Below are 16382 nucleotides of genomic sequence, written 5' to 3' on the forward strand. Positions count from 1 at the left end.
TTCAGGGTTAAATTCTATTTGCCACTGTTCTGCCCATCTAACCAACCCGTCTATATCGTCCTGTAGCCTGAGGCTTCCCTCCTCGTTATTTACCACTCCACCAATTTTTGTGTCATCTGCGAACTTACTGATCATACCTCCTACATTCATATAGAGTCATAGAGTCATAGAGTAATACAGCACGGATAGAGGCCCTTCGGCCCATCGTGTCCGCGCCGGCCATCAAGCCCTGTCTAATCTAATCCCATATTTCAGCATTTGGCCCATAGCCTTGTATGCTATGGCATTTCAAGTGCTCATCCAAATGCTTCTTAAATGTTGTGAGGGTTTCTGCCTCCACAACCCTTTCAGGCAGTGAGTTCCAGACTCCAACCACCCTCTGGGTGAAAAAGTTCTTTCTCAAATCCCCTCTAAACCTCCCGCCCTTTACCTTGAATCTATGCCCCCTAGTTATTGACCCCTCTACTAAGGGAAAAAGCTCCTCAGCATCCATCCTATCTATGCCCCTCATAATTTTGTACACCTCAATCATGTCCCCCCTCAGCCTCCTCTGCTCCAAGGAAAACAAACCCAATCTGCCCAGTCTCTCTTCATAGCTGAAGCGCTCCAGCCCTGGTAACATCCTGGTGAACCTCCTCTGCACCCTCTCTAACGCGATCACATCCTTCCTGTAGTGTGGCGACCAGAACTGCACACAGTATTCCAGCTGTGGCCTAACCAGTGTTTTATACAGCTTCATCATAACCTCCTTGCTCTTATATTCAATGCCTCGGCTAATGAAGGCAAGTATCCCATATGCCTTTTTTACCACCTTATCCACCTGTTCCGCCGCCTTCAGGGATCTGTGTACTTGCACACCCAGATCCCTCTGACCCTCCGTCTTGCCTAGGGTCTTTCCATTCATTGTGTATTCCCTTGCCTTGTTAGTCCCCCCAAAGTGCATCACCTCGCACTTTTCCGGGTTAAATTCCATTTGCCACTGTTCCGCCCATCTGACCAACCCATCTATATCGTCCTGCAGACTGAGGCTACCCTCCTCGCTATTTACCACCCTACCAATTTTTGTATCATCCGCGAACTTACTGATCATACCTTTTACATTCATATCCAAGTCATTAATGTAGACCACAAACAGCAAGGGACCCAGCACCGATCCCTGTGGTACCCCACTGGCCACAGGCTTCCAGTCACAAAAACAACCTTCGACCATCACCCTCTGCCTTCTGCCACTAAGCCAGTTTTGTATCCAATGTGCCAAGGCACCCTGGATTCCATGGGCTCTTACCTTCTTGACCAGTCTCCTGTGCGGGACTTTATCGAAGGCCTTACTGAAATCCATGTATACCACATCCACTGCGTTACCCTCATCCACACACCTAGTCACCCCCTCAAAAAATTCAATCAAATTAGTCAGACATGATCTTCCCTTGACAAAGCCATGTTGACTATCCCTGATTAATCCTTGCCTCTCCAAGTGGAGACAAATTTTGTCCCTCAGAATTTTTTCCAATAATTTTCCTACCACTGATGTTAGGCTCACTGGCCTGTAGTTCCCCGGTTTTTCCCTACTACCCTTCTTGAATAATGGTACTACATTAGCGGTTCTCCAGTCCTCTGGCACATCCCCTGTGGCCAGAGAGGTCCTGAATATATGTGTTAGAGCCCCCGCAATCTCTTCCTTTGCCTCACACAGCAGCCTGGGATACATTTCATCCGGGCCTGGGGATTTATCCATTTTTAGGCCAGCTAAAACCGCCAATACCTCCTCCCTCTCGATGTTAATATGTTCGAGCATATCACAGTCCCCCCGCCCTATTTCTATGTCTACATCGTCCTTCTCCATAGTGAAAACAGATGCAAAAAATTCATTTAGAACCCCTCCTACATCTTCTGGCTCCACACACAGATTGCCACTTTTGTCCCTAATGGGCCCTATTTTTTCCCTAGTTATCCTCTTACCCTTAATATACTTATAAAACATCTTCGGATTTTCCTTTATTTTGCTCGCCAGTGTTATTTCATGGCCCCTCCTTGATCTCCTAATTTCTTTTTTAAGTATCCCCCTGCACTTTTTGTACTCCTCTAGGGCTTCCTCCGTCTTTAGCCTTTTGTATCTACCAAAAGCCCTCCTTTTTTTCCTAATCCATTCTCGTATATCCCCTGACATCCAAGGTTCCCTGTGGTTTTTGGAACCACTCTTGACCTTTACGGGAACATGTTGCCATTGTATGATCTCAATCTCCCTTCTGAAAGCCTCCCATTGCTCCGATGCGGATTTTCCTACAAGTAGCTGATCCCAGTCCATTTTGGCCAGATCCTGCCTTATCCTATTAAAATCGGCCTTCCCCCAATTTAGAACCTTTATTTCCGGCCCATCCCTGTCCTTTTCCATGACCACCTTAAATCTTACCATATTATGGTCACTATCACCAAAGTGCTCACCTACTAGCACTTTTTCCACTTGGCCGGCCACATTCCCTAGAATTAGGTCCAGTACCGCCCCCTCTCTTGTAGGACTTTCTACATGCTGGCTCAAAAAGCTCTCCTGGATGCACTTTAAGAATTCTACACCCTCTGAGCCTTTCACACTCTGACTATCCCAGTTAATATTGGGGAAGTTGAAATCCCCCATTATTATTACCCTATTATTTGCACATTTCTCTGAGATTTGCCTACATATCTGTTCCTCTATCTCCCCCTGACTGTTTGGAGGCCTATAGTACACTCCCAGCAAAGTGCTTGCCCCCTTTTTGTTTTTAAGCTCCACCCATATGGCCTCATTAGAGGACCCTGCTAATATATCATCCCTCCTTACTGCAGTAATTGACTCCTTAATTAATATCGCGACACCCCCTCCTCTTATACCTCCCCCTCTGTCTCGCCTGAAGATTCTGTACCCCGGAATATTGAGCTGCCAGTCTTGCCCCTCCCTCAACCATGTCTCCGTGATAGCAACAATATCATACTCCCATGTGTTTATCAACACCTTCAGTTCATCCACCTTATTTGCAAGACTCCTTGCATTAAAATAGATGCCATCCAGCCTTGCCCTTATATATTTGCCCTGTCTACCAAGCTGACTTGTTTTTTTCTCTATAATTGGCAGCACATCACCCCCTATTTCAGCTCCCCTCTGTATCCCATCCCCCTGCCAAGTTAGTTTAAACCCCCCCCAACAGTGCTAGCAAACCTCCCCGCAAGGATATTTGTCCCGCTCTGGTTCAGGTGCAACCCGTCCGACTTGTACAAGTCCCACCTTTCCCAGAAGCAGGCCCAGTGATCCAGGAAAGTAAAACCCTCCCCCCTACACCAACTCTATCTAAATCATTAATGTACACTACAAACAGCAAAGGACCCAGCACCGATCCCTGTGGTACACTACTGAACACAGGCTTCCAGTCACAAAAACAACCTTTGACCATCACCCTCTGCCTCCTGCCACTAAGCCAATTTTGGATCCAATGTGCCAAATTGCCCTGGATCCCATGGGCTCTTACCTTCTTGACCAGTCTCCCATGCGGGACTTTGTCAAAAGCCTTACTGAAGTCCATGTAGACTGCACTACCCTCATCCACACACCTAGTTACCCCCTCGAAAAATTCAATCAAATTGGTTAGACATGATCTCCCCCTGACAAAGCCATGCTGACTATCCTTGATTAATCCATGCCTCTCCAAGTGGAGACTAATTCTGTCCCTCAGAATTTTTTCCAATAATTTCCCTACCACTGATGTTAGGCTCAGTGGCCTGTAATTCCCTGGTTTATCCCTACTACCCTTCTTGAATAATGGTACTACGTTAGCTGTTCTCCATTCCTTTGGCACCTCCCCTGTGGCCAGAGAGGTTCTGAAAATTTGTGTCAGAGCCCCTGCAATCTCCTCTCTTGCCTCACACGGCAGCCTGGGATACATCTCGTCTGGGCCTGGGGATTTATCCACTTTTAAGCCTGCTAAAACCTCCTCTCTCTCAATACTAATTTGTTCAAGTATATCACAATCCCCCTGCCTGATTTCTATGCCTACATCACCCTTCTCCATAGTGAACACAGACGCAAAATATCCATTTAAAACCTCACCTACATCTTCCGGCTCTACACACAGATTGCCACTTTGGTCCCTAATTGGCCCTACTCTTTCCCTGGTTATCTTCTTGCCCTTAATATACTTATAAAACACCTTGGGATTTTCCTTTATTTTGCCCGCCAGTGTTTTTTCATGCCCCCTCTTCCCTCTCCTAATTTCTTTTTTTAAGTACCCCCCTGCACTTTCTATACTCCTCTAGGGCTTCCACTGTTTTTAGTCCTTTGTATCTGCCAAAAGCCTCCCTTTTCTTCCTAATCCATTCTTGTATATTCCTTGACATCCAGGGTTCCCTGGGTTTGTTGGTCCCACCCTTGACCTTTACGGGAACATGTTGGCGTTGTACTCTCTCTATTTCCTTTCTGAAAGACTCCCACTGCACTGATGTGTATTTTCCTACAAGTAGCTGATCCCAGTCCACTTTGGCCAGATCCTGCCTTATCAAATTAAAATCGGCCTTCCCCCAATTTAGAACCTTTATTTCCGGTCCATCTTTGTCCTTTTCCATGACTACCTTAAATCTCACCGAATTATGGTCACTGTCACCAAAATGCTCTCCTACTGACACTTCTACCACTTGCCCGGCTACATTCCCTAGAATTAGGTCCAGTACCGGCCCCTCTCTTGTAGGACTTTCTACATGCTGTCTCAAAAAGCTCTCCTGGATACATTTTAAGAATTCCGCACCCTCTAAGCCTTTCACACTCTGACTATCCCAGTTAATATTGGGAAAGTTGAAATCCCCTACTATTATTACCCTATTATTTCTACACTTCTCAGAGAGTTGCCTACATATCTGTTCCTCTATCTCCCCCTGACTGTTTGGGGTCCTATAGTACACTCCCAGCAAAGTGCTTGCCCCCTTTTTGTTTTTAAGTTCTACCCATATGGCCTCATTGGAGGAACCTGCTAAGATATCATCCCTCCTTACTGCAGTAATTGACTCCTTGATTAATATTGCGACACCCCCTCCTCTTTTACACCCCCCTCTGTCTTGCCTGAAGATTCTATACCCCGGAATATTGAGCTGCCAGTCCTGCCCCTCCCTCAACCATGTCTCTGTGATAGCAACAATATTATACTCCCATGTGTTCATCAACACCTTCAATTCATCTGCCTTACTCGCAAGACTCCTTGCATTAAAATAAATGCCATCCAGCCTTGCCATACTCCCTTGTGCCGTTACATATTTGCTCTGCCTTCCAGGCTGACTTGTTTTTCCTCTAAATTTGGCTGTGCATCACCCCCTACTATAGCTCCACTCCATATCCCATCCCCCTGCCAAGTTAGTTTAAACGCGCCCCCCCCCCCCCCGCCCCCAACAGTACTAGCAAACCTCCCCGCAAGGATGTTGGTCCCGTTTCGGTTCAGGAGTAACCCGTCCAACTTGTACAGGTCCCATCTTCCCCAGAAGCAGACCCAGTGATCCAGGAAACTAAAGCCCTCCCTCCTGCACCAACTCTTTAGCCACGCATTCATCTGCTCTATCCTCCTATTCCTATACTCACTAGCACGTGGCATCGGGAGTAATCCAGACTAATTAATATAACTATAAATAGTTGTTGAATAAGAATTTAACTAATTAAATAAATAAAATAAGGTTAGACTAAGATATGGCAGGGCAGGTTGTGTGTCTGGACTGCAATATGTGGGAGTTTGTGGACAGCGAGACTGTCCCGAGCGAACACGTCTGCAAGAGATGTCTCCATCTCGAATCTCTCCGGCTCAAAGTCATTGAGCTGGAGAGCGAGTTGGAGACACTCCGACACATAAGGGAGGGGGAGGAATTTCTGGACAGTTTTATCCACAATACAGTCAACATCCCAGAGGAAAGCACAGGTTCAGGAAAGGGAGGGTGTTAGGGAGCTGGGTAGCGGGGATCTACGAGAGATTGAGAAGGAGGTCCCGCAGACACTGGTCCTGTCCAACAGGTACGATGTACTCACTGCCAGTGAGGACAAGGAGAAAGACTGCAGGGAGGACAGCCACACTGGAGACCAAGGCACTGTGGCTCAGAAGGCTGTCCAAGGGGGAAGAGCAGACTAGAAATGTGGTAGTGACAGGGGACTCTATAATTAGGGGGATAGAGAGAGAGATGGCAGAAATATTAAATAATTATTTTGCTTCAATATTTACTGAATTACAGTATTATGCTGATAGATTTAGATGAGGAAAGACGGGAGGAGGCTCGAGTGGAGCATAAATGCCAGTATGGACTGGTTGGGCCGAATGGCTTGTTTCTGTGCCGTATATCCTATGTAATCCTATGTAGGCACGTTTCAGGAGGTGGACATCTCACAGCTTCCGAGCTTGCAGGCAGAGAGGGAATGGGTGACTGCCAGACAGACAAGGGGGACTAGGCAGGTAGTGCAGGAATCCCCTGAGTGCATCTCTCTCTCTAACCGATATTCAGTTCTAGATACTGGTGAGGGCAATGGTTCCTCTGGGGAGTACAGCCAGAGCCAAGCCCATGGCACCATGGGTGGCTCAGCTGTACATGGGGGTAGGAGGAACTTCAAGAAAGCATTAGTGACAGGGGATTTAATAGTTTGGGGAACAGACAGGCGTTTCTGTGGCCGCAGACTGGACTCCAGGATGGTATGTTGCTTCCCTGGTGCCAAGGTCAAGGATGTCACTGAGCGACTGCAGGACATTCTGAGGAGGGAGGGTGAACAGCCAGAGGTCGTGGTCCATATCGGTACCAACAACATAGGTAGAACGAGGGATAAGGTCCTGCAGCAAGATTTCAGGGAGCTAGGAAAGAGATGAATAAACAGGACCTCAAAGGCAGTAATCTCCAGATTACCAGTGCCACGTGCTAGTGAGTACAGGATTAGGAGGATAGAATAGATGAATGCATGGCTGGAGAGATGGTGCAGGAGGGAGGGCTTTAGATTCCTGAGGTATTGGGACCGGGTCTGGGGGAGGTGGGATGTGCACAAGCCGGACAGGTTGCTCCGTAACAGGGCAGGGACCAATATCCTCACGGGGGAGTTTGCTGGTGCTGTTGGGGATAGTTTAAACTAGCTTGGCAGGGGGATGAGAACCTGAGAATAGATTCAGAAGTGAGAGAAACAAAGCTGGAAATGGAAGGCAGAAAAGTAGTGAGTGTGGAAGGCAGAGGTAATAAAGATTAGAAAATCGACAACAAAGGGGTTTGGCGGTGCTTAATGGCATATACTTCAATGCAAGGAGTCTAGTGAATAAGGCAGATGAGCTGAACATTGAATCCGTCCACTGGGAACTCCATTGGTCAGAACAGGATTGCTATTTATTTCATCATAAATGAGGTAAAATTAAGAATAAACATATTTACAAATTATGAATAAACATATTTACAACAAGAATCTCCCAGCACAAGCTGAAACAGGTGGAGAAGGATCGGTGAGTCTTTCGAGTTGAGTTGGATCGTCCACGCTGGATCCTTAAACAGCAGAGTTTCTCGATCCATGTCCTCCTCCGGGCAGGCTCCAGTGGAATCTGAGAAAGGACGACTGATAAGAAGACCGCATCCCCTCGGAGACGAGGCCCCATGTGTAGGAAGGACCTGCAGCACTTTTCATACGAGTTGATCCTCCTGGGGAAATCTTTGATGAGCTCTAAGGAAAGGACGTTCAAAAATTCCTCATACTTCAGGCTGCCTTCCCGTGAATGCTCCTGAATTATTCCACAAACCCTCTGTGAGCCGATATATGGGGCGACCGAGCACAATGTTAAAAGACAGGCCCTCTGGACCTCCTCACTCTCTTCATCCAGGTGTAGCAACAAACTGACCAGGTTCAGGTGGATCTCGTCCATAAAGGAAGCCCTTGAATGTTCATGTCCACATGTGGCCAAAGTGCCAAACACAGTAAATTCGGCAGCACGAACCTGAGCGGAATTGAACTCAAAGCAACATCGAATTCCTTTTGCGATATCAATACAAAAGGGTCTGATAGCATTGACACTCAGCTGGTCCAAGAGCTTTGAGAGAGTTGATGTCACTTCAGTCATGAATTCCTCCTCGTGGTACTCCTTGCTCTGCAGTACGTTACTCATTGCAGCCAACAGGTCTGAAGCGTGTCTCTCCATCACTCCAGGTACTCCAATCAGAATATTCCCCAGGCCTCGAACACAGAGCAGCCTGACAGCCAGAGTCGAATCAAGTAGACCCGTGAGCAAACTATTCACCAGGATGTTAGTGAGCCGTGCGTGGGAGGTCAATGAACATTTTAAAAGTTCAGCAAAGAAGGCAGCCACAGTGGCTTTCTGACCCTCCTGTGTATTTGACAGGACAGGGGCAAGATCCAGCACAATCCCAACCAACTGGTGCTCATTGAATAAGCTCATCGCTCGAGCGAGCAGAGCGATCCCCTTGTGGTAGGTGTGTGGGTCCAACATCAAATCCCAGCCTCCCTTCTCCTGGACGGAATCTACAACCACTTCATTGTGCGCTCGATTCAGCAAGGCCCTGAGAGTCTTCACTGACGACAGGCAAAGCTCTCGGCTTTTGCACATTGGTGTTGCTGATCGATGTTCTGACAGCTCCAATTCACAGCAAGGAATGAAGTCAAAAGGCAAATTCACTTGTTCACCTCTTTGAGGAGACTGTATAGAGCAGCCATACTTTCCGTGTAAAGAGTCTCTCCTCCTCCTGGGTTAGCAGGTGTCCCGTCCTGGGCCTGCTTGGGGTCCACAGGAACCAAACTGAAAATACTCCTCAAGCAGCTTTGAATTAACTGGCAGTTATCAGCTTCATTTAACCGTGGGTTCAGTTGGACAAGATGAAGGCAGGCATTCATTGCCAACTGCCGAATCGGAGTCTGCAGCAGCTCTGTTGGCTCAGCCTCGATAAGTTGTTGCATGTCCTTCAGTAGCTCACTTTTCCTGCTGAAATTCAAGGGGAATGTCCGACTGCTGGACTGCACTGCTCTGGCTATCAGAGTCACGGTCTTTATCAGGTTCAAGGTCAGAGTCAAGTCCATGGATCCTTCCTTTACCCCCTGTCCAAGCTGGCTGAGTTGGTCACTTAACACTGGCAGGATGTGGTTCTCTATTCAGGATAAACAATGGTCTGGTGGAGCATTGATTGCCAGATACCCATAACTAAGAACCAATGTGCTCTTAGCATCATCCGCCTCAAGATCAGACTCATCCTTACGGACACGGAGGAAAGTTCTGGACTTCTTCAGGAGGTTTAAGTTATTATAATCCACGAGGCTGCTGAAGGTGGCTTCAAAGTTAGTGATAGAATAGAAACCAATTCCAACAGCTACACCCTCTCTCTCAACGGTCTCCCTGTGCTGAGCAATCTGTAGCATTTGTTCAATCTCTTTCTGTATGTCCGTGCTGCCCGAGTGATGTAGCACCATCCCAAGACATTTATATAGAAACCCCTTCTGTTGTGGATAGCTGTGGGAGATTGTGATCTGTTGGTTTATTTCATCGATCAACTGGCATGTCCACTGCTCGTCCTCAATTGTTCTCAGAGTTTTGGACAAAAGCAGGATCAGTTTCTCCTCCCATTCTTGCTGGGGCAGGGTCTTCTCAGAACTCTCCACCAAGTTATTAACTAACAATGGAATCTCCTCCTCCCACATCTTCACTATTGCTGTGTGAATATTCAGGCTCACGGCCTGTAGTAGCCTCAGTGCAGCAGCACCGCGACCTTCTCCCTCATAGGGACAACAAGCTAGAATCAGAAGCCGTGTCAGCAGTGCCTGAGGTTTCGGGAGATTTGCAATTTGCTTATAAAGGAGGAAATACTTCTCATCTCCCACTTGCAGCTTCTTCTTTGCAAGTCATGTTAAACACTGGGAGACCATTGTTAGCCCTTTGGTGTATTGAGATAAAGTCATGAAGTTTAGTAGGAATGGCCAGAGTACATCCTCCATACTCTCCAGAGCTGTCAGAGTCAACATCATGACTTCACACATTGGACTCAAATCTTCATGGGTAACCTGATCTCCATCATTATCCAGTGGGATTTGGTTCCCTGAGTCTGTGGAGAGAACATACTGTTTCAGGATAAACTCCACCATTATTCTTCCTCCCTCTAGATCTAGGTAACCTTCGTGAGCCATGGCACCAATTGTCTCCACAATCAGCTTCTTGACATTGTTGTTGTTGTCTAGAAGCGTTAGTTTCAAACCAGCCACAATTTGGGCCTTCCTCCTTTCCAGCTGTGAAGGGACAGCCCTGATAAGGTGCTTGAGGACACTTAGGCGGGAAAATTCGGTGGCTTTACGCCTCCCATTAGCACCCTAAGAGGGCACTAATGGGGCGCAAAGCAACTAGCACCCGGGCGCGGCGATGTTTGTGCTGCTCGCAAAATTGACTAGAGTCGCAGATCGTGACGGCAGTCAAGCGTGCAACGCCCCGGTGGCGCCCCGGACTGGATATTGAGTGGCGCCCCCCTCCTTTCTGCCTGCCGCAAGCAACGACAGGGAGACTGGAACGTTTTCCAGTCGGTGAGGGGCTGGGGGGTTAGGGGCGGCGCTATTTAAAGGCGGCCTCTTCCTGTCTTTTTTTGTGGTAGACATTTTAGCACCACTCATTCTGACAGAGAGAGACTTCTGCAGAGAGTCAATGCTGGGTGAAGTAGTTTCGGCTACTGAGCAGCACTTTGCAGGTACGTTTGGATTTGACCTTCGTTGCTTCGATTGTCAAGAGACTTTGGGGCGTCGTCCTGCACCTGCAGAATCAGAGACGTAGAGTGGCAATCATGGCCAGAGGGAGGAGGGCCAACAGGCCTCTGTACAGGAGACCTTACCCTCCCAGGGTATTTCAGGAACAATTCTCCTACATTCATTTGTCTGAGGAGCAGTGTTTGCGAAGGCTGCGCTTCAGCAAGGAGGTGGTCACTGAGCTCTGCCACCTGCTGCAGCCAGATCTGCAGCCTCTACTGAGGACCAGGACGTCTCTGTCGGTGGCAGTGAAGGTCACAGTGGCTCTGAATTTTTATGCTACCGGCTCCTTTCAAGCAGCTACTGGGGACATCACCAATATCTCCCAGTTCATGATCCATTGCTGTATCCGGCAGGTCACAAATGCCCTCTATAAAAGGAGACGCCAGTACATCTCTTTCCCGATGACCCAGGCCAAACAGCATGAACGCGCATTGGGCTTTGCGAGGATAGCGGGCTTCCCCATGGTGCAGGGCGCCATTGACTGCACGCATGTGGCATTGCGGGCAGCGCAGGAGAATGCAGAGGTTTTCCGAAACTGCAAGGGGTTCCACTCCTTAAATGTCCAGTTGGTCTGTGACCACAGACAGCTGATACTCGCTGTCAATGCCCGCTATCCTGGCAGCAGCCACGATGCTTTCATCCTGCGCCAGACTGGTGTGCCAGAGCTTTTCCAGGCAGCGCATCAGCCAATTGGTTGGCTCCTCGGGGACAAGGGTTATCCACTCTGCACCTGGCTGATGACACCGCTCCGTAACCCCAACACCCCTGCTGAGCTGCGATACAATGAGAGCCATCTCACCACCAGGAACATCACTGAGCAAACGATCGGCGTGCTCAAGTAACGGTTCCGCTATCTGGACCACTCAGGAGGAGCCCTGCAGTACTCGCCTGAGCGAGTCTCCCTCTTCATAGTTGTGTGCTGCATTCTTCATAACCTGGCAATCCTCAGGACCCAGCCAATGCCACCAGGCCCTGGAGCACCACCAGAGGAGGAGGAGGAGGAGCAAGAGGAGGATGATGATCAGCAGCAGCACCAAGGCGGGAGGGAGGCCCACAATGTTGAAACTGCAAAGGCCGTCCATCAACGACTGATAACAAGTCGCTTCTAGGCCCCTACTCAGGAAATGGCTTCTGGCATGGAGAACAACTTGATGGAAAGCAACCCGCAACCCCAAAGCCGGCCAAGGCAGCAATGATTCCAAAGGCCAAACATGTACATTTTGAATACAAAAACTTTTTATTTTACAAATTCTGTGTGTGTCATTTCTTCAGGACAAACTAATAGAAACAAACACAACAAATCATCAATTAACATAACTGGTTCTCACAACCTGGAAATAATGGCCAAAACACTAAACAAAAGTTTGAACACGAACCTCGGCCTTTAATAAAAAATTGACCAACATTTCGTCACACCTCCTACTTTTTGCCCTCCGAGGGTGATCTCCTTCCCTTGTGTACTTCCCCCCTTCCCACCCTACTGCTCCTCCGTAATGGGACCCCAGTGGCTGCAGCAAGGCTGGTGAAAGGCTGCTGATTGTCAGAACCTGAGACTGCAGATGCCCTTGAAGGACAGCCTCGACCAGCTCTGGGCCTGGAGAGCCCGGCTGCAGACTGCACCAACTCTGCATGGGCGGCAGCAGTCTGGGCTACAGGTGGTGGTAAGTGCAGTGGGGAAGTGACAGTGGTGGCAGCAGGAATGCTGTCATCCTGAGAGAGGACAGCACCTCCCTGCTCGACCGACACACTGGCACTCCCACGGGGCAGCACCACAGCATCCGGAGCAATCTGCTGGAGCACAGATTGCTGGCCTGCTGCGGCGCGGTGAGAGCCCCGGGGAAATGTGTCCGAACCAGCGACGATGGCAGCAGTCAGTGCTTGCATGGCCTCAATCTGAGACTGCATGAGAGCAGTCTGAGAATGGATCACGGCAGCCAGTGACTGAATTGCAGCACTAAGCATTTGCGTGGCATCCGCCTGTGCTGCAGCGGAGTGCTCCACACTCCTTGCCAGTGCATCAATGCTTTCGGCACCCTTCCCACTGCACCCATGAGTTGAGTGTGCATGTCCACCGCCTGGGTGTTCATTTCAGCGATGAGCCGCTCCTCCTCTGCGTCCAGTGCAGCAGGACTCACTGGCATACTCTCCCACCGGGGAGAAGGCCCCCGAGCTTCCCTACCCCCATCGTGTTGTTGCAGCCCGCTGGGTCCTGGAGCTTCACCCTCATCAGACCCTTCACCCCTGCACCCCTCCAGGGAAGACGTGGCCCCAGTGTGGGCATGGGCTTCCTCGGGAGAGGGTGACACTGATGCTCCGGCTTCCTCTTCCTCCTCGCCTGTGGCATCGCTCCCACTGGCAGCTTGAGGGCCCGTCTCCTCAGCTGGTGAATCACCATCTGAAAGCAGGAAGGTACAAGAGTGGCTTTAGCGTGAGGACAGGGGGGCAGTAAGGGAGGAAGGGGTGTAGCGATTTAGTAAGTTGGATTGAAAGTGTCAAAGGCTGGTGTTGTGAGGGACAAGTGGAATGAGAGAAGAGAGAAAGCTGATGACCTTACCATTGCTGTCCCGAATGGGGTCGGCCTCTCCAGGGGCGACGGGACCGATCACCTGGCTTGCCACAATCCTGTGGACGCGCACCTCAAGATCACTGAGGGGTTGTAGCTGAGGCCGCCCTCCACCCGTCCGTTGCTGCTGTCTCCTGTTATGAGATAGCTTGGCCTGCAAGAAAAAGAACGGTGTCTGTGTAAATATACAGCCATGGTCTTGCCTGATGTGCCTCCCATAGTTGAATAGCCCTTACAATATACAGCCATGGTCTTGCCTGATGTGCCTCCCATAATTGAATAGCCCTTACTGTATGTACGTGTGTGTTTTATGAGAGGGCCATAGGGGTTGGATGAGTGTTGGGTATTGGGGTTTTAAGACCCTCTGGCCACAGAGTGAGGTTGAGATGGAGAGGTTTTGAAAAAAAGCCACTCACCCTGATGAACCAAGTGAGGTCGTTGAACTTTTTGCGACATTGAGTATGGGTCCTGGGCACCATGCTCCTGGAGGAGACGTGCTGAGCCACCTCCCTCCACACTCTTCTATAGTCGTGCGGTAAAGGCCTCCTGCCACTCTCAGGGTAGAGTATAGATCTTCTGCGCTCCACCGCACCAACCAGAGCCTCCAAGGCCCGCTCGCTGAAGCGCTGAGCTCGTTCTCTCACCCTCTCCGTAGTCATTGGCTGGAAAATTTAGGCACAGGTCTCTCCAGCCCGAGAATCAAGGCTCCAATGAGCAGGGTGTAGATGGAGAGCAAGATCGACCCTCCCCTTTAAGAACTGGCCGGCGCCAGTGTGTCTGTGTTCCATTGCTGACTGACATCACACGAGCTTCGCCAGCGCTCTGAGGTAGCGCCTCGCTCCTCGGCCTTTGCGCCTTAAGAGAGGTGTGAAGCGCCTGATTTAGCGCTCCAATCACCTCCAGGGGCGATAGAAGCCAAGTTTGCAGTCGGAGGCGATAATTAGCGCCAGGCGCTAAACTTTGCGCCCGGCCAATAATTGCACCCCAAACGGGGCGATACCGAATTTCTTCCCCTCAGAGTACGGGAGTGGTGTGTGAGTTTGGAGATGGTGAGTGATGGGGAATGTGGTGTGTCTGAGAATAGGGAGTGGTGTGTAATTACAGATTCTCCAACATGAGTGGTATCTAGGCCCTAGCCCACCAGCTTTTCTGGTTCTCCATTGATGTACCCAGAGGAAATTGAGGTAAGGTGGCCTGGTCTGTCACCTACAGCCAATATAGCGGACGACACACATCCTGTCAGAATTGTGCGCATGCTTCCTGCCCGACAATTTGGTAACCTAGGGGGCCATGTAGCGCCTGAAAAACATGAGCCATGCATCCCAATTTCAAGACCAAAATCAGCTAGTATAAACAGTTAAGAACTTGGATCTTCTGGATCCCCCTGTGATCCTGAGCTCAAACACACTTCCTGTGCTCCAGGATCCCCATTTCTCCTGAAATTAGACAGCCCTCCCTGCGCTGCTGAAAGCTAGGATCTTCTCTCACTGCTTCCAACCCTGGGAGGCCTCAGTGTCTCCAGACCCTCCCCATTGCCTCCAGACCCTCCCCAGTGCCTCCAGACTCACCCCAGTGCCTCCAGACCCTCCCCTTAAGTACCCTGGGATGTAGACCATCAGACCCTGGGGATTTATCGGCCTTCAGTCCCATCAATTTTCCTAACACCATTTCCCTACAGATACTGATAAAACAAAAAAGGTGACTCAACCGTGGCTAACAAGGGAAATTAGGGATAGCATAAAATCCAAGGAGAGGACATATAAATTGGCTAGAAAAAGCAATAATCCTGAGGGTTGGGAGCAGTTTAGGAGTCAACAAAGGAGGACAAAGGGATTAATTAAGAAAGGGAAAATAGAATATGAGAGTAAGCTATCAGGGAACATAAAAACTGACTGTAAAAGCTTTTATAGATATGTGAAGAGAAAAAGATTGGTGAAGTCAAGCGTAGGTCCCTTACAGTCAGAATCAGGGGAATTTATAATGGGAAACAAGGAAATGGCAGACCAACTAAATACATACTTTGGTTCTGTCTTCACAAAGGAGGACACAAATAACCTCCCAGAGATGCCGGGGAACATAGGGTCTAATGAGAGGGAGGAACTGAAAGAAATCAGTGTCTGTAGGGAAATGGTGTTAGGAAAATTGATGGGACTGAAGGCCGATAAATCCCCAGGGCCTGATGGTCTACATCCCAGGGTACTTAAGGAAGTGGCCCTAGAGATAGTAGATGCATTGCTGGTCATCTTCCAGAACTCGATAGACTCTGGAACAGTACCCATGGATTGGAGGGTAGCTAATGTTACCCCACTATTCAAAAAAGGTGGTAGAGAAAAAGCAGGGAATTATAGGCCGGTAAACCTGACATCGGTAGTGGGGAAAATGCTAGAGTCTATTATAAAAGATGTAATAGCAGAGCACTTGGAAAGCAGTGACAGGATCGGACAAAGTCAACATGGATTTACAAAAGGTAAATCATGCTTGACTAATCTACTGGAATTTTTTGAGGATGTAACTGGTAAAATAGATAAGGGAGAACCAGTGGATGTGGTGTATTTGGACTTTCAGAAGGCTTTCGATAAGGTCCCACATAAGAGATTAACGTGCAAAATTAAGGCACAAGGGATTGGGGACAAGGTATTGACTTGGATAGAGAACTGGTTGGCGGACAGAAAGCAAAGAGTTGGAATAAACGGGTCGTTTTCCGAGTGGCAGGCAGTGACTAGTGGGGTACCGCAAGGATCGGTCCTAGGACCCCAGCTGTTCACAATATATATTAATGATCTGGACGAGGGAATTGGATGTAATATCTCCAAATTTGCAGACGACACAAAGCTGGGTGGGAGGGTAAGCTGCGAGGAGGATGTCGGGAAACTCCAGTACGATTTGGACAGGTTGTGTGATTGGGCAGAAACATGGCAAATGCACTATAATGTGGATAAATGTGAGGTTATCCACTTTGGTGGCAAAAACAGGAAGGCAGATTATTATTTGAATGACAATAGATTGGGAGAAGGGGAAGTGCAAAGAGACCTGGGTGTTATTGTGCACCAGTCGCTGAAGGTAAGCATGCAG

General features: G+C 49.0%; 2 protein-coding genes across 2 annotated transcripts in view; both read right to left on the reverse strand.

Annotated features, from left to right (window-relative positions):
• The window catches only part of epsti1 (epithelial stromal interaction 1), a 157157-nt gene that overhangs the window by 70476 nt on the left and 70299 nt on the right, over nt 1–16382 (reverse strand). The window lies entirely within an intron of this gene.
• LOC147107242 (maestro heat-like repeat-containing protein family member 1) lies at nt 7392–8576 on the reverse strand. Its single transcript, XM_086007378.1, has one exon. It carries the CDS (start codon nt 8574–8576, stop codon nt 7392–7394), a length of 1185 nt encoding a protein of 394 aa, XP_085863504.1.

This window comes from Somniosus microcephalus, chromosome 14 (genome assembly GCF_052327205.1).
Source record: "Somniosus microcephalus isolate GS21.2 chromosome 14, FLI_Smic_1.0, whole genome shotgun sequence".
Classification (NCBI taxonomy): domain Eukaryota; kingdom Metazoa; phylum Chordata; class Chondrichthyes; order Squaliformes; family Somniosidae; genus Somniosus; species Somniosus microcephalus.

Bases quoted from the DNA above. Each gene is read 5' to 3' on its own strand.
- LOC147107242 (XM_086007378.1), bottom strand. From the start codon at position 8,576: ATGTGCAAAAGCCGAGAGCTTTGCCTGTCGTCAGTGAAGACTCTCAGG.